Source organism: Mercenaria mercenaria, chromosome 7 (assembly GCF_021730395.1).
Source record: "Mercenaria mercenaria strain notata chromosome 7, MADL_Memer_1, whole genome shotgun sequence".
Lineage (NCBI taxonomy): Eukaryota > Metazoa > Mollusca > Bivalvia > Venerida > Veneridae > Mercenaria > Mercenaria mercenaria.
In genome coordinates, this window is record NC_069367.1 from 40,832,264 (window position 1) to 40,852,947 (window position 20,684).

General features: G+C 34.6%; 1 protein-coding gene across 3 annotated transcripts; it reads left to right on the forward strand.

Moving 5' to 3' along the window:
• The first annotated feature begins 447 nt into the window (after positions 1–447).
• Positions 448–17,074, forward strand: LOC123554363 (patched domain-containing protein 3-like). Of its 3 annotated transcripts, none has more exons than XM_045344450.2 (5): positions 448–698; positions 7,540–7,727; positions 14,579–14,805; positions 15,530–15,689; positions 16,514–17,074. In XM_045344450.2, the coding sequence occupies exons 1-5, from the start codon at positions 682–684 to the stop codon at positions 16,708–16,710; spliced, it is 789 nt and encodes a 262-aa protein (XP_045200385.2). In that variant the 5' UTR covers positions 448–681; the 3' UTR covers positions 16,711–17,074. The 3 variants fall into 3 exon arrangements, with proteins under 3 accessions (XP_045200385.2, XP_045200387.2, XP_045200386.2); XM_045344452.2 differs by lacking the exon at positions 448–698 and adding an exon at positions 3,898–4,296 and having other exon boundaries at positions 16,514–17,072; XM_045344451.2 differs by lacking the exon at positions 448–698 and adding an exon at positions 4,836–5,135 and having other exon boundaries at positions 16,514–17,072.
• Positions 17,075–20,684: the final 3,610 nt, after the last annotated feature.

The following is a 20,684-nucleotide window of genomic DNA, read 5'->3' on the forward strand; positions in this document are numbered from 1 at the left end:
AAGGTATACATGTGTAACGAACAGATCATTTGAAAAATAGGAAAGTCTTCATTATAAAATAGATATAAGCCGTGCCATGAGAAAATCAACATAGTGGGTTTGTGCAAAGCATGGATCCAGACCAGCCTGCGCATCCGCGCAGTCTGGTCAGGATCCATGCGGTTCGCTAATGGTTTCTCTAATTGCAGTAGGCTTTAAAAGCGAACAGCATGGATCCTGACCAGACTGCGCGGATGCGCAGGCTGTTCTGGATCCATGCTGGTCGCACACCCACTATGTTGGTTTTCTCATGGCACGGCTCATATAATAATTATAAATGCTTGGAACATGTAACTGCTTGCTGAATGAACGTAAGTTAGGAGAATGTGACTTTATAGACTGGGATAGAGCTTTCTGAAACATGAGAAACTATACGCAAATGCTATTTTTATATAATAGACGGGGACAAATAGAACCACGATATGGAACTGTAAAGTTGTAAATAGCACGAGCTTATCTTTAAACATAATCGATCAATGTTGCAGCGAATAACCACGCCTTACACTGATTGCTCGTCGTATCCAGGTATCGCGACATTCAGGTGATAGTCGTCTGCTGCAGCCATCTCGAATCAATAAAGATAATAAAGATAATAGATTTAAAAGTTGTATTTAAATCAACATACATAGTTGCAACGGAACTATGGAGGGAACTGCAGCGTAAGTAGTAGAATTTTTTTACAATATATTTTTTTTTTAAATTTAAGAATGGCTTTGTTAAGATTTATTTAGGCCTACTCGTCTGTACGGTTTGCCTTTCTATCGAATTTAAGGATTTTGGAATCCAAATCAAAATTTACACGCATAGGCTTAACCAACGACCAAGTAACTATGCAAAATGTACTGTTGTTTCATTCTTTTTTTTTTTTGCACGTTTGAATCGTTATTTAGATGACTTCGGCAAAACGCCTCATGCGTTCAGATAATTTACGTTTATCATAAAGATGACAATGTTTCTTGTCGGCCTATTAACAAAAATGCTCGGCAATGCATGTCTATAAATCTTAATTTGTACGTTTACCCGATCAAAAAGGTCAAATAAGATCATGAAAAATAATCTGAAATGTAATCTTAACGGTCGCCCAGTTTTTGTTTTCATAATATAGAAGAGTTTTATCAACAATTTGTCGAAACTTGTTATCAGCCCCTTTATTTGAAAATTAAACCAAATGTGCCGTTAGCTTGTTATAGTGTTGCAATATTAATGAGGAGTGTTTCGTATTATTTGCAAATACAACGAAAATCAGTTAATGCTGCGAGATTAAACATCGTTAAAAGGGCTTCTCTGAAAGTTAATGGGATTTGCTTTGTAACATTATAGACTTGTACATGTACAAGTTAAACATGAAAAGCATAAAAACTTAATAATTATTATTTTTTGGAATATATGGTTAAAGCGAGTACACGTATATGTAATGTGATTTTAAATAAAAATGATACATCGAATTACTTTTGATAACTATAACTTTAACAAGAAATAAAATTTCTCGCGAATTAAAGCCTTTAACAGTACCAAGTTGAACTAGATCTATGTTAACTCTATAAAAGTAGGTTATTAGGACATAGACGATATTTTCCTTGTTCTATAACTTCCTTATAGACATAAACACACTAAATAAATATTCTTCTTTATTCTACATAAAATCGTTTGGGGCTTTTATGGCCGATTGACTTCGAATCACTTGCCCGTTACTGATATGGGTTCGAGCCTTGCTTGGGGCGTTAAATTCTATATGCATGAGAGCAGTGCAAATTGTTTAGGGATATCCGTCTTTCAACCTAGATGCCCGCCCGTGATGAAGTAGTTAAAAGATGGTCAGTCACCATATGACCTATAATTTAGTCGATATTAGGTTAAACCCAACAAAAAATAAAATAAAAAATGGACACGCTCCAACTGACTGAAGCACACAGTAACACCCTTTTTAAATGTCTTTCGAAATGACATTCGATGGATGGATAAAAAAGCCTAACAAATATTTAGCTGAATCCACCATTATGCAGCTAGCATTAAGTGGCATTAGGATCAGTTTCGTATTTTGGTTCGGTGCGTTTTTCTAAAATAATTTATATTCAACTGCTTATTATGATATTAAAAGAACTAAAGATTCATAAGAATAAGTACATGTAATCGTTGTGTAAGAAATAAGATGTTGAATCAGTTTTCCTAGCACCATAGCGACGACCAGGTCTAAAATCTTACCCGAGGCATCGAAAGTCAGTCAAAAATGGAAAGGTTATATCCATCCAATTAAAGATTCAAGTCAAATTTACGAATAGAAAATGAATGTAGTTGGAAGCTCAACAGACCACATTCACCGTATGACTATAATTTTGTCGGAATGACGTTAAACTAATAAATAAATAACTGAATAAATGAATGAATGAATGAATGAATGAATGAATAAGGAGTATACTTTGCAACTGTAAATTGTTAGTAGTTTAAATCAATTTATTTTATGCTCTTCAGTGGAATACTGAAATTTATCAGTGAAATAAAATTGATATTTTCACTGTTTCAAACAGTGAAAATATCATTTTTATTTTTCACTGGTAGGCCTACGGAACTACACTTGAATGCGAAAGAATATGAATTATATAGATAATAGGTAATTCCTTGCAAAATATACTTCAGTAAAAATGTAGATGTATAGAAATACTAACAGGATCATAAATATGTACATTCTATCATAATAAAATATAAAAGAAATCAGGAAACGTAATAGAACTATTTACATTTTTTCTTCAAAGATATCCATGATGCGATGCACGTGACGTTGCGCGGACAAACTGGATACAATTTTGTTAAAACCATTTGAAAAACATAAAATAAATAGAAAATTTGTTTGTTTCAGTGTAAGATCGAAATATATTTCACTCGTGAACACCATAATTTACATTTTCACTCGTGGCTGCGCCACTCGTGAAAATATTGCATTATAGTGTTCACTCGGTGAAATATATTTCGATCTTACACTAAAACAAACAAATATCCTCTATTTATTACTGACTAGCTGTCTAGGGCGACTGAACGTATCAATTTTCCTTGTATATATTCTTTTGAAAGTACGCAATAATTGTGAATGATTATTGATTTAGAAATGTAATTTTTATGAGCGAAGGAAAAGAACATATTGTTCGGAGTGCGATGATATAACACCGAAAATAGAAAAAATAATGGTATCGTTCCATGTTTCCTGTGTTTCTATGGGAATATTTTCGTAACCATGGTAACCGTGCAGATATATTTACACAGTTTCTTTCTTTTCTAATACATTGGTATTTTTGGTTTAATATTTTCAACCCAGTCTTAATGTTTTATTTAGTGTGCAATTTATCAATAAGTCTTTGTTGTCAAGGCCTGCTTACGCAGTAATAGTTGAATAAATCAGTTCCCTATCATTACTTTTGAATAAAAGGCATAAAAATTAAAAACCCATACGCTTAGCTCAATAGGGAGAGTGCAGATCTAGGGAGTTCGATCCTCAAGTGGGCCGTATGTTCTCCATGACGATTTGATCAAGTACACAATTGTGTCTGAAATCAGTCGTCTCTACCTGTAATTCATGTGGGGAAGTTGGCAGTTACATGCGGAGAACAGGTCTATACTAGTACAGAACCCGCCCTTTCGTAAGTACTGTTGAAAAACGTTAAACCTAAAACAAACAAACAACCAAAAAAAAAAACAACATAAAATTTTAAAGGCACATTCAATACATCTTAAGTGTGAACATGAGTTTTGCTGTGCGACTTCTAACTATAATATAAATTGTCAAAATTTTACTTTTTTTTACTTTTTGAAAGCATACTTGCCAACAACCCGAAGCTACGTATTAATAAGTGTATAATATTTAGAAATTGATACATGTAGTTGGTAAAACTTAATTCCTAATTATACATTATTTTATTCATATCTGTACTTTCCTGTTTGCATTTTAATAATGATAATCCATGTAATTACGGACGTAAATTGACAGATCTATATTCACGTCTTTGATGTTATTCGTGTATATTCCAGTCGCTCTGTATTTAGCTATTCAAGCTTAGAGATTGAATACAAATACTAAAGTATTGAAGCCGGTCTTTTTCAAGTACGAAAATAGTGGGTAACTGGTTTAAAATACCTTGCGGATTTGCACTTTAATTACTATACAAACTTGGATATATGATATAGCTATGCACTTTCTGTTTATGGTTTTTGTATTGCTCCATGGGAATAATTTCACCATGACAGTTATTTGTGAATTCATTTCCGCAGGTATATTTACATTTGTCTTTGTTCTTTACTAACTATAATTTTCATTTTTCTAAGATATACCAAAAAGCTATAGAAATATTAAAATGTATTCATACTTCTTTGGATACACGAACTCGATATTTAATCTGGTACGATAGCCAGACGTGTAAATGAGTTGGTTGTAATCAATAAATTCCTTAATAAAGAATTAATCATCCCGCGGGTTATAATAATTTAACGTGATTCTCATGTAAAAAATGGTATTTTCTTTCTTTTTTAAAAAAAATTAAAAGACAAACACCCGGAAGTAATAGAAATAAAGTTAAAATACACATGCATTACTCTTTGTATACAACTATCGTAGACCACATTCATTAAGCAATGTATACTGGTTCAGTATCGATTTAATTTAAGTATGTACATGTTGTCAGACTGTCTAGATCAGTTGATAGGATCAGCGAATCCAGACAAAATGTAGCTTAGAACAATACCAATTCTACTTAAGACATGCCGGTCGGTCTATTTATCCTTGGTTGTGGCTTAATAACATCCGGTGTCATTTTAGTTCGCACCGCGTTATGAGCAAGAACGTCACACACAGACAGACTTTGAGCCCTGCGGTCTGAATGCGAATCCTATGAAAATATTAGTCAACTGTAATTATTTTCTGATTTAACTTTTCTGTTTAATGTTTATCATAAATATTGTGTGAAACAGCTAAACACGAGGACATTCCTTTTTATTGTACATATTGATAAAATCCATTACAATGTGTACACGGTTTAAAAACACTTTCAACCGGAAATGAAATAGTTTTATACATTCGAGGCCGTATTTCACCAGGAATTCGTATGTTGTAGGTAAGTACATACACGGTTCATTTTCTTTCCTTTTTGGTCCTTTAGGATCATAGAGTCTATTCAATATATCTGCATAATGGAGCTCTGTTTGTTCTTTCATTTTTCCAAATCTCCAAAGTCAAAATAAGGAAACTTGCAGAAAAATGAAAAGAAAAGTTGACACAATCTTAAATTACGTTGTCAGAAGCTATTGAATCACAATAATAAACAGAACGTTCTCTTCATCGTTCAAACTGAGGGGAAAAGCTCATATTTAAAGATGTACTTCTCTGTCGGAATCGGCAGATATAACGTTAAAGCTGCCATTTAACACAAATCTTGATTTAACCTCTGTGTTATAGAGCACTTCTTTACAAATTGAATACCAATCACATGATGTTAATTAAGGTGTATGATTGGATAGTATTTTAGCATTGTCGTGCTGTAAGTCCCGGGGATCAATTAAATTGCTATGGAGCCGTACAACTTGTTACGGTATTGGACCCGTAATAGAGTACCTCCTTTTTGAAGAGTATTCAATTCCTACCATGAACTTACTTTGACTGCAATTTTCGGCGGGGGTGGGGGTTAGGTTCAAGCCCCAATGTGACCAATTTTTTTTCTCCATATTTTCCTTTTTCTAGTAATTTTTTCCTTCTTTCAGGACTTATTATCGATGTATTGTACAAAAGTGTAAAATTTTCATTTTATAAGCGAAGAAATGCAGGTAGGTTTAACTTCTACCCAAAGGCTATTTTTGAATGAAGTGAGCAAAATTCCAAACAGACCCACAGGATTCGACCATAATTTTTTAATGTTGGAATTAGAATTCTGTCTCATTAAATATGTTTACTTGATGCACCCTAGAAAAACGTGATTTTTACACTTTTTTTTGTGTTTTATAATTGTTTAACAATAGTTTGATGTTTCTTTTATCAAAAGTCAATGCTGTAATGAATTCTCTGCAAACGTTTTAGATAGTGGCCATCACATTGAAATTTGTCTCTACTAGAGCTTGAGGAAATTCCATAAATTATGCAAAATTTACAAAAAAACAGCACGGTAAAAGTTGTTTAAAATTTGCAACACAGTGCGAAACATGGTCGACTTTATGAATATACCAAGCAAATGCCATTTTTTCAACATCACTATTAGGGGTCCAATGCATTAAAGTATATTTTATATAAAATGTCAATAAGAATGAAGACAAAGCACTACACGAATCAAACGATGATTTTGATTACCTCCTATGACCGAATGTGTTAATTTTGCTTGACTGCGTTCACTTCGCAGGGATCATCTTATACATATGTTATTCATTATTTAAATGTTCGTTTTTATGTCCACTAATTTCGCCTTTTCCTGCTTATAACGCGAAGCCAATATAAATTGTGTACATTAATTAATCTTACTGCCGAGTTGCAAATGAGATCATCATGTGTGTCACTCAGGCAGAAAACCACTTTATAATGGTACCATCACGAAAGACCGGGGAGACAGGAGATTATGGAAGTCTCTAGGACTGCTGACCATCACGCAAGACCAGAGTGACAGGTTAATTATGATATAACTAAGATGGAACCTGTACTGGTTCTTCCCAGGAAAGACGGCTTCGCGTGTATCGGTGCTATACACCAGGCACGTTAAAGAACCAGACTCTATTCTCAAAGAGCTATAGGCTAAGTTAGCCTGGCAGGCCTGTATCTAAAAAGGATTTCTCTCTATCTGTGGTGGGGGCTTTATCTCACTCTGTCCCTCTGGTCAGATCGCACTAGAGGATGAATTTCGCGCCCTGTATGGCTGCGTTTGCTATATGTTCAGCACATTTGGACGTGTTTATAATGAAAAGGGCGCTACATCAATCTCGAATAATAATAATAATAATGGAAGCGTCTGTAAGGCAGTGATTCAAACCACGTGTAAATTGTGCCATCTGATTCATCTAGTAGTTTTGAAATAAATCAGTTGGTACATGAACGAGAAAACGTACGTACAAAGCTGCATATAGAAGCTTGCCATTAGATATAATTGCAATAAATGTATAGTTTACACGTATATGAAAGACGTGTATTTACAAACAGATCAATAATTATTCAGTTGAGAATGTTTAGTTTCATGTTAGAATCAAAACCAAATGTAAATAGGACGTAAACGGAATCTTCAAAGTACCTTCGGTATATGTGCCCTATATATTCCGGATTTGTGCACTACATCGTTATACTTATCTGTGTATATATTAAACTCAGTTTATTAAACAAGAGACGTTTACGTTGAAAAGTATGTGAACTTACTTCAACACACCATGTCTGTCAGGACACAGTTCCTGTTTTTAAAGTATTTATGGTATATAAGATTCAATAGCTGCAGTACCATTTTTTAATTATATTACTACATGTGCTCCATCGTTGCTAGTTTTCTTTTATAGAATGAAGTGTAACAGTGTATATCAGTGTGTGGAAAGAAAGATTGGAGGAATCTTTGCTAAGTATGGCCGATTTGTCGCTGCGCATGCGTGGAAAATTCTTATTGTTTCCATTCTTGTCAATGGAGGACTAGGAATCGGGATGATGAAGTTGGAATTAGACAACGACGCGTCTAATTACCTCCCTTCAGGTAAAGTTATTATTTATAGAAACCTCGATAAAGGTACAACATATCGACTCTTCTTTACCCAATAAATCTATCCCACAAAGAGACCAGTCATTTGGTATCCTGTTAATAAGTCGTTTACACCAAGTAACATATTTTTGTTATCAGAAAAATGACTCAAATAAGCGTGCTTTTAATATCAATATTATCATGTTTGCGCCTAAGTTAAGGTAGTTCTGCACGTTTGATTAACCGGAAGTGATGGCGTTACGTCATTTATCTGGAAAACGTGGAATAAAGCCTGGATTCAGCGTACGGAAATGAAAATCATTTTATGAATTAATAGAAACCTATGAGTAAAATTATTACAATGGCACTGTTACTGTCTTTCTAAAGTTAAAATATATTGTTAAAACGCGTTAAAAATTCAATATAATTTCTTAAAATTAGCGTGAAAAGTGCGGTTCACTTTAATCAAGGTCAAATATCTCAAAATTATGCACACGGACCTATACATTTTATTTCACCACATTATAGGCCATCTGTTTATTTACAACTGTGGGAAGTTTCATTAAAGTCAACATTGTAGAAAAATTTCTATTCGTGAAAATGTTATGAAAGTTATGATTTTGCCATAGACTTCCATTATGAAAAATTGCATGAGGTCCAAATCAGTCTAGCAAAAAATCAAGCACACGACCCTATCTTTTTTATTTGCTTAATTTTCTAGGTATATTCTGAAGTTTTGAAAAATCAGAGTTTTATCAAATTCTACATTGTAGAAAAAAATTCGATCCAAACGTGCAGAACTACCTTAACAGTCAATTATTGTAAACTGAGTTACCTTTGCGATTGTTTGCGCGAATGTTCTATTTTCACTCATATTCGCGAATTTTCTATTTTCACTCGTTTTCTTTTTTACTCATATTCGCAATTGTTTTTCGCTAATAGTCGCGAACAGGATGACTTGTGCAGTTAAAACAAGCAGTATTTTTTTTTCAAACAGTACAACTAGCTGCAAACTGTGCATTCTGAAAAGCTTGTCTACTGCTAATGTCTGTCAAATAACGGGTTATTCTAATGTATGTTTCTATTATAACATGCTTACGCTTAAATGACGCCACGTTAAGGTGCGATGACGTCAATGTTTTTGTTGCGACCAAGAAAGAGCGCTACAATATTTTTCTACTCTCTTAGATAAAGGGCATATTAGAATCGAAATAATGTATAGAAAAAACGTGTTTTACTTAAATTAATACACTCAAAATCAGTTATATGCCGGCAGAATAATTCACTTGGGCTACGTCCTCATAAAATTATTCCGCGGACGTATAACCTCTTTCCGTGTATTAATATTGTTAAAACACGATTTTTCTATACATTATTTCTAAATAGTAACGCTAAAACTAGCAAATCTACAGTCTTATCACAATTTGCATAAACATTTGTACTTCACTGCCTTCCGACACAAACGAAAAGGCAATAAAATAATTCAAACAATAATCAAATATTTATGAAAGTAATAAAGCTTTTGTTCGATCCACTTTTAGATAATTCATTGTCAGGTGTATTGACAGAAAGTTATTTATACTGCGATAACAAGCCGGTGCATTTCTGAAAATGACTGTATGACGCATTTTATGTTCGTAGAAAATCATGTTCGAGTCATTTAGGTATAATTAAAATTTCTTACGCACACTTTATATGTTGCTATTACTAACTTCGCATATCTTTGAAATTCAGTCCATTTTCAGAACAAAATCTTAACTACGTTACCACATACGTTTATTTTTCGTACCTGATAAAACACATTTTACAGGTTACAAAAATACATATTTTCTGAATTATTATAAACTTAACAAAGTATTCTTATATAAAACAGTTGGCAACAGCTGAAAGCATTTTTGTTATCAATACTTGCTTAAATTTAAACAAATTTGACGAGTGTCATCATATTTTGACATAGTATTATTTTTTAAGTATACACAAAATATACAATTGATCGGAAAGACCTTTATGTTGTATAGATAAATCTTTGATAAAATATATGGAAAATGTAATGTAATTGAGCTATGTTCTAAGAGTATAAACTATTTTAATGAACTAGTAAAATAATGACAGTTTGAACTTTATGCATGAACCCCTAACTGAAACAATATATCTGAGATTTTCAGGGAAAGTTATATGCATTTTTTGTATATTAATGAATGCATGTTAAATACAGTTATAAACGCTTTGCCAAAGAAAATAAAACTGAGTGTGTGTGTGTGTTTTTGTTTGTTTGTTTTTTTAAAGAGGATGCCTTGCTCGTGTACACATATAGGGTAAATGGAGTAACTGGGACATATCAATGTCTATATTAGAATATCAAAAAGTATAGGCTCTCCGGATTTAAAGCGGGTAGGGGTGGGGTGAGGTTGTCGGGGTTCCAGGACCGTTACCCTCCAGTTATTTAGTGAATACGCCCATACGACAGTAACGTCAATTTGATCATGTAAACATGGTAACAGGTAGAAAGTATTCAGAAATTGTACCCGAGTCAAGTTACCATAGACAGATAATGACAAAGCCCGTAGCAGGGTGGTGGGCGTATTTTGTGATTTTCTGTTTTCAGGCGAGAAAAATGTAAGTTGCAGATCAAAATGGCGATATTTGTTTACTTTTTGACACACCAATTGACACATTTTCAGACGCAAAAAATGTAACCGTGAATGAAAATGCAATTTTTGTACAAAACATAAAGCTTTATAGGATATTTATAGTGTTGCACGAATACATAACAATCAAATGTCATTCTAAAGCTTGTCCGGGTCGTAACCTTGACATGAATGGAGAAAACATTTTTGTTTGGCAGAAATGTCTATTTCGCCTCAATAAAAGAGAATGTCAAGAGCACACTTAAGCAGTCAAAATTAAAAACGTAAATTTGTATTTTGTTCTTGTTGTTGTTGTTTTGTTGGGTTTGACGTCGCATCGACACAATTATAGGTCATATGGCGACATTCCAGCTTTGATAGTGGTGGAAGACCCCAGGTGACCCTCCTTGCATTATTTGATCACGGGGCGCACCTAGATAGAACCGACCCGTAAGTCAGCTGGAAGGCTTCCTCGAGTGAGGAATTTAACGCTGAATCGGTGACAGGGAAGTGAATTGAAATCAGCAACATCAACCACTTGGTCACGGATGCCCCCTTATAAAAAGTTAAATAGGTTTTCTGGACACAGTAGATTTTCCAGCCAGAACACAGCGATGAAAAAAAAACAACCAAAACACTCACACGCACACACACACAGATCCACATATTGCAAAATTGCAAAGTAAGTCCACCAAAACAAGATACTGTTGTGGAAAGATATAACAGACTGTTTGCTTTGAAATCCACCAACAAGTGCATTTACAAATGGGGACTTGGTAGAGAAAGAGTGATGTTGGGAGAGAGAAAAAGAATGATGAATATTGATTAGGGGACACAACGTTTAAGGAACTCAGCCTTTCTAGACTACAAACCACAGCAGTGTAACCATTGAAGTGCACAAAACCATCACACATGCACACATGCACGCACGCACTCCCGCACCACGCACACGCATGCACAAAGACGAAATAAACAATAAATCAAAGAGGACAAGCAAAGGAAAGCGAAAGTCACCGCCAAAGAACGACTGGTGGCAAAATACCAGTTGGGAGCTCACATATGTATCTCGTGAGCACCTAGCCCCACACGTGGTAAAAAGGAGAAGGGGCGTGAAAATGAGAGCGGAGGACACCATCATAATTCAATATAATAAACATAACATATAGAAACGAAATGGACAAAAAAGAAGTTGAAAATAGGGATTCTGCCCTGGAACGGTCTGAAACAAATAATGTAAAGGAAACTGGAGTTATAAACACGTCTGAGCGAAGCCAAACTCGCACTTACGCTTTCTTTAGCAACTTATACCAGGCATTGCAAATTGGAATAAGTCCCTGCTGAGAAGTGCTCTAACATTAGTGACAAAATACCAGACTGTATCGAGTAAAACATATAAATAGGGTATGTCCGAGGTATCAGCTTACCAGTGTACTCAACAACTTGTCTAAAGTCTTAAAACCAAGAATCTAACTTTAAAGGGCATGGCTAGGCAAGTAAAACATATTTCCACTCCCTTCGTCCATCATATTGTTTCGGTGTTTTAATTTTTGTTTAGTAATTGGCTTCGTCCAATGTCACATTAAAATTGTACGACTATAGTTTCATTCATCTAAAATTTACCTTTAAACAAACCCATCTCAATTCCATTAATGTATTTCCCCAATAACTTTACCATTTAGGTGCTGTACCTTATAGAAAATGTGTTTCCTTCTAGGGAATAAGTTTCTGTGTAAACTCTGGCGATATTAGAAAAGCAAATACGATCAAATAAATAAGGTTGCTTGCACTGAAACAGTTATCGATACTTTTTTCACGCCTGTGAAAATGACTTTAATGATCCTGGGGAAACTTTCTCTTAATTACCAAGGACAGTATCCATCTGAAGTCTGGTATTTTTATATTTTGTTTGGTTTCATTTTATGTTTCAAAAGCATTTCGTTAAAACGAGGACCATTGTAAAACTTAAATATCGTTGATTACTGTAAAAACTTGAAACAATATTACAGTATCTGATCGCAGTGACCTTAATCATTGAGGTTGTGTCTGGTTCTGAACCGAAATATTTCTCCTAGCTCCTCTAAGATATTCTGCAAATTATATACAGTCGAACCTGTCTATAAAGACTACCCTTGGGATAGGTAATATGTGGCCTTTATTAAGAGGTGGTCTTTATTCACAGGTTAAAATACACTGTAAATGTCAAAATGGGAAACGAAACACGTGGTCTTTAGAGCCAGGTGGTCTCTGTTCAGAGGTGGTCTTTAACACAGGTATGACTGTATAGAGAGAGAGAGACAGTTCCTTTGATATTCACTCACGCTGTATGATCATAATCCAGTACTGTATGGTTTTTTCTCATTTAAAGAGAAAAGAAATATAAATTTTGTAAAACTTTAATCAAACCTACGAATATCTGAAAAGAACAAATTTCTACTGATAGTAGCAACACTGTTGATCAAGCGTTCAAGTTTTGCAGACTGTAAGATGGTACTATACATGCGATGGCTTGACTTGCTAATGGAATTAACTTGTTAAAGGAAATAGCAAATTTAGCCTAATGATCTGTTGCTCAAACATTGTTATGTAATATGGACACAAATTAAAATATTCCATTAGTTTTAATTTGTCTCAGCTGAAAATAAAAGTACTAAGGATCAAAAGATAAAAAAAAAATATTGGTCCCCATCATAAACAATTCTTTAAACGGAAAGGAAGAATATGTTATTGCTTTCCTAAATAGAAAGTAGATAGGTATGGCCAAGAAAATACGACTAATAAAGGTAGCGTGACGTCATGAACCCTTTCAGTATGTCATGCTACCTCTAGAGACAATAAGTAATTACCTTGATCTTCAATTATAGGAATTGAATTATAGGAAAAGAATAGGATAAAAAAAAACATAATATCAATATTGCTGCCTTCACTAGCATCGTTAAATACCATAATAGACTTAATATTTTATAAACAGCACTTTCAAAAGTTCAAACGCCAAGGTGTATTAGTTTGTAGACTTCTAAAAGACAACTAATTAGAACAATAAAACAATGAACCGTCGTGTATATAACATCAGACAACAAAATATTGCTCGTATCAGAATATTTTGCATGGGGAGGTTTTAGAAGCATCACAGGAATATCTTTAATATTGTTATGTATTCGTCCAAAAATATAAACATTCTGTAAAGTGTTTAATATGTACCGAAACTGCATTTTTATTCACGGTTACGATTTTTTACGTCAGTTTGAACTAACATTGTACCTTTAATAATTTTTTTACAAACAAAAATAAACATATCATACTAAAAACCGAGTAAAAATAATTTATATGGCCACCGGCTGGGCGTTATCGTTTGAAAGTTCGAGGATTATGAAGTCACTTACCTCTGAAAATGTGTCCACTTGTATGTCAAAAAGTAAATATCGCCATTTCGAACTGCAACCAACTTTTTTTTTCTCGCATAAAAAAAGCAAATCACAAAAACGTCCACCCCTGCGCAGCTGTCTTGACCTTCTTTCCTTTTTTATTTCATTCAGATCTGTTAAGATGAAAATGAATTGAAAGGTTGAATATTGTGGTCAAGTCCAGTTTTATATAACATTGTAGGTGTTGTCTATTGGAGCATAACTACCTCCTTCCAGCATTGACCTCATCAAAATATGAAATAATTGAAATTTCGTCATTAACGACAGTATCCCACTTTCCCTAATATATTTGAGTAAGAGGGAAACTTTTGAAAAGGCGCATTCTAAATATAGTATAGTTTAAGAAAAAGCAAATGTAAGTGTATCTAATAGTAATGATATGCCTACAGTTTTGCAACTTTTCCCATAAAACTATGTTTTTTTATTGACTGGCAAGCATTCAATGTGGAAATGTTTCATTATATATCAGACAATAAAGTTTGAAGTTTTATCTCTATTTTTTTCGCTCATTAGCCCAGTAAACACTGCTGAATGTAGACAGGTCGTATAGCACAAACTTCAGACCCGACGATTTATATCAGGAGTCATGTAGTGTATGAGCCGTGCCATGGGAAAACCAACATAGTGGCATCCGCGCAGTCTGGTTAGGATCCATGCTGTTCGCTAACGGTTTCTCTAGTTGCTATAGGCTTTGAAAGCGAACAACATGGATCCTGACCAGACTGCGCGGATGCGCAGGCTGGTATTGATCCATGCTGGTCGCAAAGCCACTATATTGGTTTTCTCATTGCGCGGCTCATATCTTTTTTTCATTTAGGAACACAAGCGGAAGAAGATGAAAAAAGAATCGAAGGATTATTTCCGGATCTTGATTATTCAAATTTTGATTCGCTTCGACTCATATATGGTGGTCCGTGGGTGCGGCTGATAGTCAGAAGTAAAAGTGGTAATTTGTTGACCAGACAGATGTTAGAACAGGTCCAGTCGCTGACAAATGCCATACAAAATATCACCGCAGATGACGGATATGGACAGACCGTTACGGTAATTTTGGTTATTGTTGGTCATTCTTTAAGAGTATTTTAAAGTCATTTATATTTTCACAGTTTAACCTCAACATTTTTGGAAGCTTTGTGACAAAGAATTAGTTCGAGGGCTTCGGATTAGTCCTTTTAGAGATGACGTCAAAAATCCTTTGACGCGAGGGATGTAGTTCGGGTCGAGAGCTAGTAGTTTTGACTGTTCAATAACTGCTTTATAACATTACAAGAGAAATTAATTTCAAAGATTTGTACTCTTGATTTAGCCCAACAAACCTGTGTTGAACTATAACCCGATAAATAGCTCAAGCTATAGACCGGCGGTATATATATTTATAAAGAGTTACTTAATAAGAAAAGGGGAACCGATGTATTAACTCTTGTCAGACGTAATGTCAAGAGACACAACTGAGATTTGTCTCTACCATTTCAATCTCATATATATTTTTCCTACGTCTTGTTAGGTTTTAGTTACAATGTACTTTAATTTCAATGGACCAGTCGCTACTGTTTCCCATTTAGGTTTGACTCGTGCAAAGAGAAAGAATATATCAAGTTAAAATTGGTAATATAATGAATTAGTGTAATTCATTTAAACAATTTTGCAATGCTTTTCAAGCCTATTGTTTGTTTAGAATCCCAGCTACCAGTACTGTGCTTACAGGTTATTAGAAAATGTCTGTGTTAGATTATAATTTGTTTAGTATTTAGCCAATTATTTGTTTCAGTTTACCGACGTATGTGCTAAGATAAATGGGCATTGTGCAGTTGGTGGTCAGTTGTTTGTAGAAGAGGAGTTCCTTTCAGCAGTAGATATAGACACTGTTACCTACCCAGAATTCAACACATCTACCAGAGGAATGGTGTATTATGCACCTAGATTGGGAGGTAAAATCAGTGTCGATAAACACTATTCTTTATTTTTAGTGTTATTTATTTTAAAACTGTATCCGATTATGGAAGAATATAGGATTCAAAGTCCGCTTCCCGGGTAGGAAGCCAGTATTTGTTCGTTATGAGTGTGTTTCAGAGTCCGTGGCCCTTACAGGGTTCAAAACAGGAGCTCTTTGTCTACACTGGTCGCAAAGGCAAATCAGCATGCTAAAGGTTAAAGACTGCTGGAAAACAGTATCTCTGTCTTATTTTCAGTCTCTTCATTTCAAACTTTGTGTTACAGAATAGCGATTGACATTATGTCAGTCTGTTTTACTGCATTGTATACAGCAGTCGCTGCTTCAAAGATCCGTGTCACACATCTTTGAAATATGTCTACAGATTAAGTTTGTTTTTTCAAAACCCCGTGATACCATTTCCCTATTTTCCTAAAGCAGGGAACATTGGATAAAATGCCGTTAAAGTTCTTGTTATAGAGGGTAACTATTCATATATAATAATAATTGATAGGTTAAATATGTATTATCCACACTAGTGGCCTATATCTTTTTATGGGTTTTATGCTCTAAATGATGAATTTTGTTAGTACTAATATAAAGGTTTTGTCTCCTGTATGAAAACAAAACTACCGGTTTGAACATGAAACTGTTCGTATGCCTATCATGTCTTACCTGCAAAGGAGCTACAGAACACGCCATTTTACACTTCTATGCAAAAACAAATTTTGTAAAGCTTTGAAATCTCGTGAACTTGAAAAGATGCTTTTTCTTACAAGAAAAACAACATCAACAATACACAAAAATAAATACATATTACAGGAAAGATAGAATTCGATGCCAGTGGGAAATACTTAAAACGTATGGAGTTCATACGGCTAGAGATAATGATCCCGTTTTGGGGCAGAGACGAATGGGTATGTAAACTCAACCAGTTCTCTAACTGCCATCTGAATATGCAATTGTTATTTCAAATCAAGGTAATTAATCATAATAGCAAAGTTTTTACATTTTTCTGATGTACAAAGGAAAGGAAGTTTGAATTCATTAGCCATGACGTTCATATTGTCAATGTTATTGATCATCTTTATTACCTTTGCTCGTCTTCGTATCGTTTTGTTATACACACCCGCTCCCCAAAGAAAACGACGGCTTTAGATATATTTAGATCTACTGTAAGTGTACAAGATGACTCAGTCAGTTCCCAAAGTACAGTAAAATGGCATTGGTTTAAACAGATTTTACAAAGGACTGCATCATATCTCTAATCTATATGTATAGAGGGAGTTTCAAAGTGTTGAAGCAAAGTATAGTACAGTAAAATGGTGTAAAAATACTTCAGAAAATGGGAAAAGCATGAAACTTGGTACATAACTACTTTAGGGCAAAATACTAAAAATGAGCAGAGACCCACTCCGAAAAATCCAATATGGCCGAAAAAATCCAAGATGGCCGCCTATATGTATGATATTTTCAAAATACATAATATTATATATAAAATTTTCTATTGACACTTACAGTCATCAGTATAATAAGCTAAAACCACCTGCCTGAATAAATCCAAACATATTAATTAACAAAAAAAACCGCTATTCCAACAAAAATGAAAAAGTTGTCTCCCTTGGATAAAATGTGCTATTCAGCAGAAGAAAAGTCATAATGCATTTATATGAATCAAAATTAAGTATATAATGGTAACTGGCATATCAAGAATGTTTTAAAATGGCAACAGTCCTGTGCAGAACTTTACAATTTTTAAATTAATAAATTATAAGTACATCGAACTTCGGTAACTGGAACCCATCAGGACCGACTAAATGTATTCGAATTATCGGTAGTATTGAGTGATCGAAAATGTATTATAAAGGAATTTTTTTGGACCTGCGTTAGATTAATTGAAGAATGGTTTTCGAATTATCAAGTTTGAGCAAACAAAGTTTTAGTCTGTAAGGGTGTATTAGTTAATAAATGACATGTGTTTCACTTTGTCATTAGTTTTCGTGACTCAGAATTTGTAAGTGTTGCTGTATTCATTTCGTTTATTTACCTAAGAGAACTAATGACACTTAATAAAACTAATAATTCATTAATTATGTTAGTGTGATAGACCATGTGAACATCCCTGGCCTGTCAGATCATCATGATTTCTTTGGGAAAAAGTCATTGCCGGTTGATCAGCAAAATCAAATTTACATTTGCATGTCCTGTAATATTCTGTTTTGTCAAATTGTAGCACATTGTGCCATAACAGGGGTTTTATAGTTTAATTTGTCAAAAGCATAAAATGTACAGTCACTAATGCCCTAAATCACTCTCAGGCAAAGCCCATGAAGATCATACTGCTTCCTGAAAATTTTTACGCGGGGGGGAGGGGGATCAAACCGAAAATGTGCAGTTCTAAATTTTCAACGGGCGGGCTTTTAAACATCCTTGCCAGGTTCTCACGGCGTTTTAACACGTTCACACTAATTTTCTTAACACGCGCTTCTTTCACGTCCAGTGTGTTCTTTACTACATTCTTAGTACGTTTCAGTCAGATTGCACCTCTCGCTATACCATGCTTTAAAACCATATGCTTATCACCTTTTCACTGCATTCGTCGGCTACTTATAAATACTACTTCATGCGCCTCTTTTTTTTCATTCCTTTTTGCAAGTTATATTGACATAATTGTGTCCGCATTACACTCAACAACCCAAAAATTACAATAAACGAAGCCCCCCCCCACCCCACCCCCAACGCCCCAATGAAAAAAAAAGAGCAGTCTTATAGAGAGACTGCGGTGGAATAAGCAAAAGCAGGGTGAAGGATATACGTGAGGTCCAAAAGTCCACTACCAGCTGCCAGTGCTGCTGAGTCCATGATTATTTGGCAATTCCTGATAAATTTTTCGATACTTTTGCTGATTGAAACAAAGTGATTGGGAATTGGATCCAGAAATCAACTAAATTTTCAGAATCTGAACCAATCATGGTGAGAACCTGCTGCAAACGGACATAGATGTGTTAAGAACCGAAAGAAGTATTAATAACCTTATGCGGTATACTACAATGGGCATGCACGTAGCATGGTCATAGCACACAAGCGTAGAAAAGTTGTAGTAAGAACTCCATTGACATGCAAAAACGCAAATGATAACCCAATGACAGCGCAGTGAGCACGCCATGCAGCCTTTCCCGTCCGCACCACGCTTGTACTAGTCCTACTGGGTTTTTTATTTAATCATTACTACGCCCTTTCCCTTTCTTCCTGATTAGACCGCGTTCCACTACATTTGTTTTTGAACATGTCCAAAATTCGACCGCGTTCCCTCTCACTAAATGGAGACCATAATTATTATTTCATGTTCTTATCGGAGTCTACTGTATTCCTTCTACATTGTACAAGTTCTTACGCGTCCTGCTAGTTTTTACGACATAGTGGGAACTTTGGCTGAGTGTAACGGGGGGTATAAATTAAGAGGCAGAATCTATCATTTCTACAAGAAAATGTGCTCAAATATCTTTTTTGGAAAATTTTAAACTGAATTAAATTAAATTAAATGTGATTACTGAGGGTTTTTCTAATGAGCACAGGTACATTCGAAAACAATTTTAATTTCCAATTTAAATTACTAGTTTTTTAAGACGACAAATATTATCTATTTTCCATTTGTACTTCCAGTTAAGCAGTCCATATAAGAATAACACTGTCTTTTCAACAAAACTAACCAGTACAAACTCGCGCTTACCGGGGAATCAGCTTTTAAATGCATTTTCTAAAATCTTCCTACAAGCAAAATGTTCGTATTATATTTCTGGGGTATAAATGGAGGTTTCGATACTCTTTTTACAGCAAAACTCGCAAATACTTGATCAACCATCTGTTCACATATAGATTAGGACTATAATGTGCATTTCCTGCATCGTCTGCTACACCTCTTAAACATACTAAAAAAGGTTGCCCATTAAGTCGGGCACATATGGGTGTCGGGTGTTCTAATCACTTTCCTAAAATTCCTAGTCAAGATAATAAGCTGACCAGAGAGATTTTTTGATATATTGGAACCTTTCCAATAGTTTTTGTCTCAAGTACCCGAGCTCGTACCAATAGCTCCTCAAGTTTCATTTGCAAACCTCGATAAAGTCTGTGGGGGAAGACTAATTTGTCAAAAGGGCTGAAATGCTCTGCACTGCCTTATGCAAGTAACTAAAGTTGTCGACAATCTCGTGCTTGTGTGTACTGATGAGTATTGGAAAATGTACCTTATTTCAGATTCAGCTCACGTTTGAGTAATATTTTCACAGAATAGTTACTAAGTGTTGTCCATGAAAGCAACTTTTATATTTTCAGCCTTACTCTTCTTTGTTACACAGTTAGCAATTTTTAAAGCAGACATTGTGACTGTGGGTGCATAATAAGGAAAATTTTTTTCATTTGATCCTACTAGCCCGTCGCTATAATCTATTCTTGCATTTCGAAATCCCAAACTGAAAGAGGTAGTTTCGTACTTTGTGTCAAAAAAACTACAATTTTATATAGAAACTAAAGTTAATTGACCTTTACATTCTCCATATTACTTACCATGTATAAACCAAAGGTTTTTATAAAGAAGTCTTTAGAATTTGCAATTTTGAAATTATTGAAGAATCCGCCATTTGCAAATGATGGACCGACATACAGACGGACAAAATGATGTACAAGAGGAGAAAAAAGATAACAAGCATGTTTCTCAATTTGTCCCTCTGTCTATGTAAAATTTCTCAAGAAACAATTCTCTGTTTTGAAGAAATGCAGGATGACACTTTGTGTGATAATTCGTGCACTATTTGTTTCCATAGCAACAACATTTGTTTGCCATAGGAACAAATTTAAATGACATTGGCATTCCTGCATTTCCATCTATCCATGTACCACGTATCATGAAAAAATTCGCTGTAGTTTCAAAGTTATTGCAGTATCCCACTCTGCATGGCTGACGTATTGACAAGCAAAACCCGGGGCAACCCATAAG

What these genes read in the sequence shown, in the direction of transcription:
- LOC123554363 (XM_045344450.2), top strand. An exon ending in GATATGGACAGACCGTTACG is followed by an intron (nt 14,806 to 15,529) that starts GTAATTTTGGTT and finishes TATTTGTTTCAG; the next exon opens with TTTACCGACGTATGTGCTAA. An exon ending in TTATGCACCTAGATTGGGAG is followed by an intron (nt 15,690 to 16,513) that starts GTAAAATCAGTG and finishes TACATATTACAG; the next exon opens with GAAAGATAGAATTCGATGCC.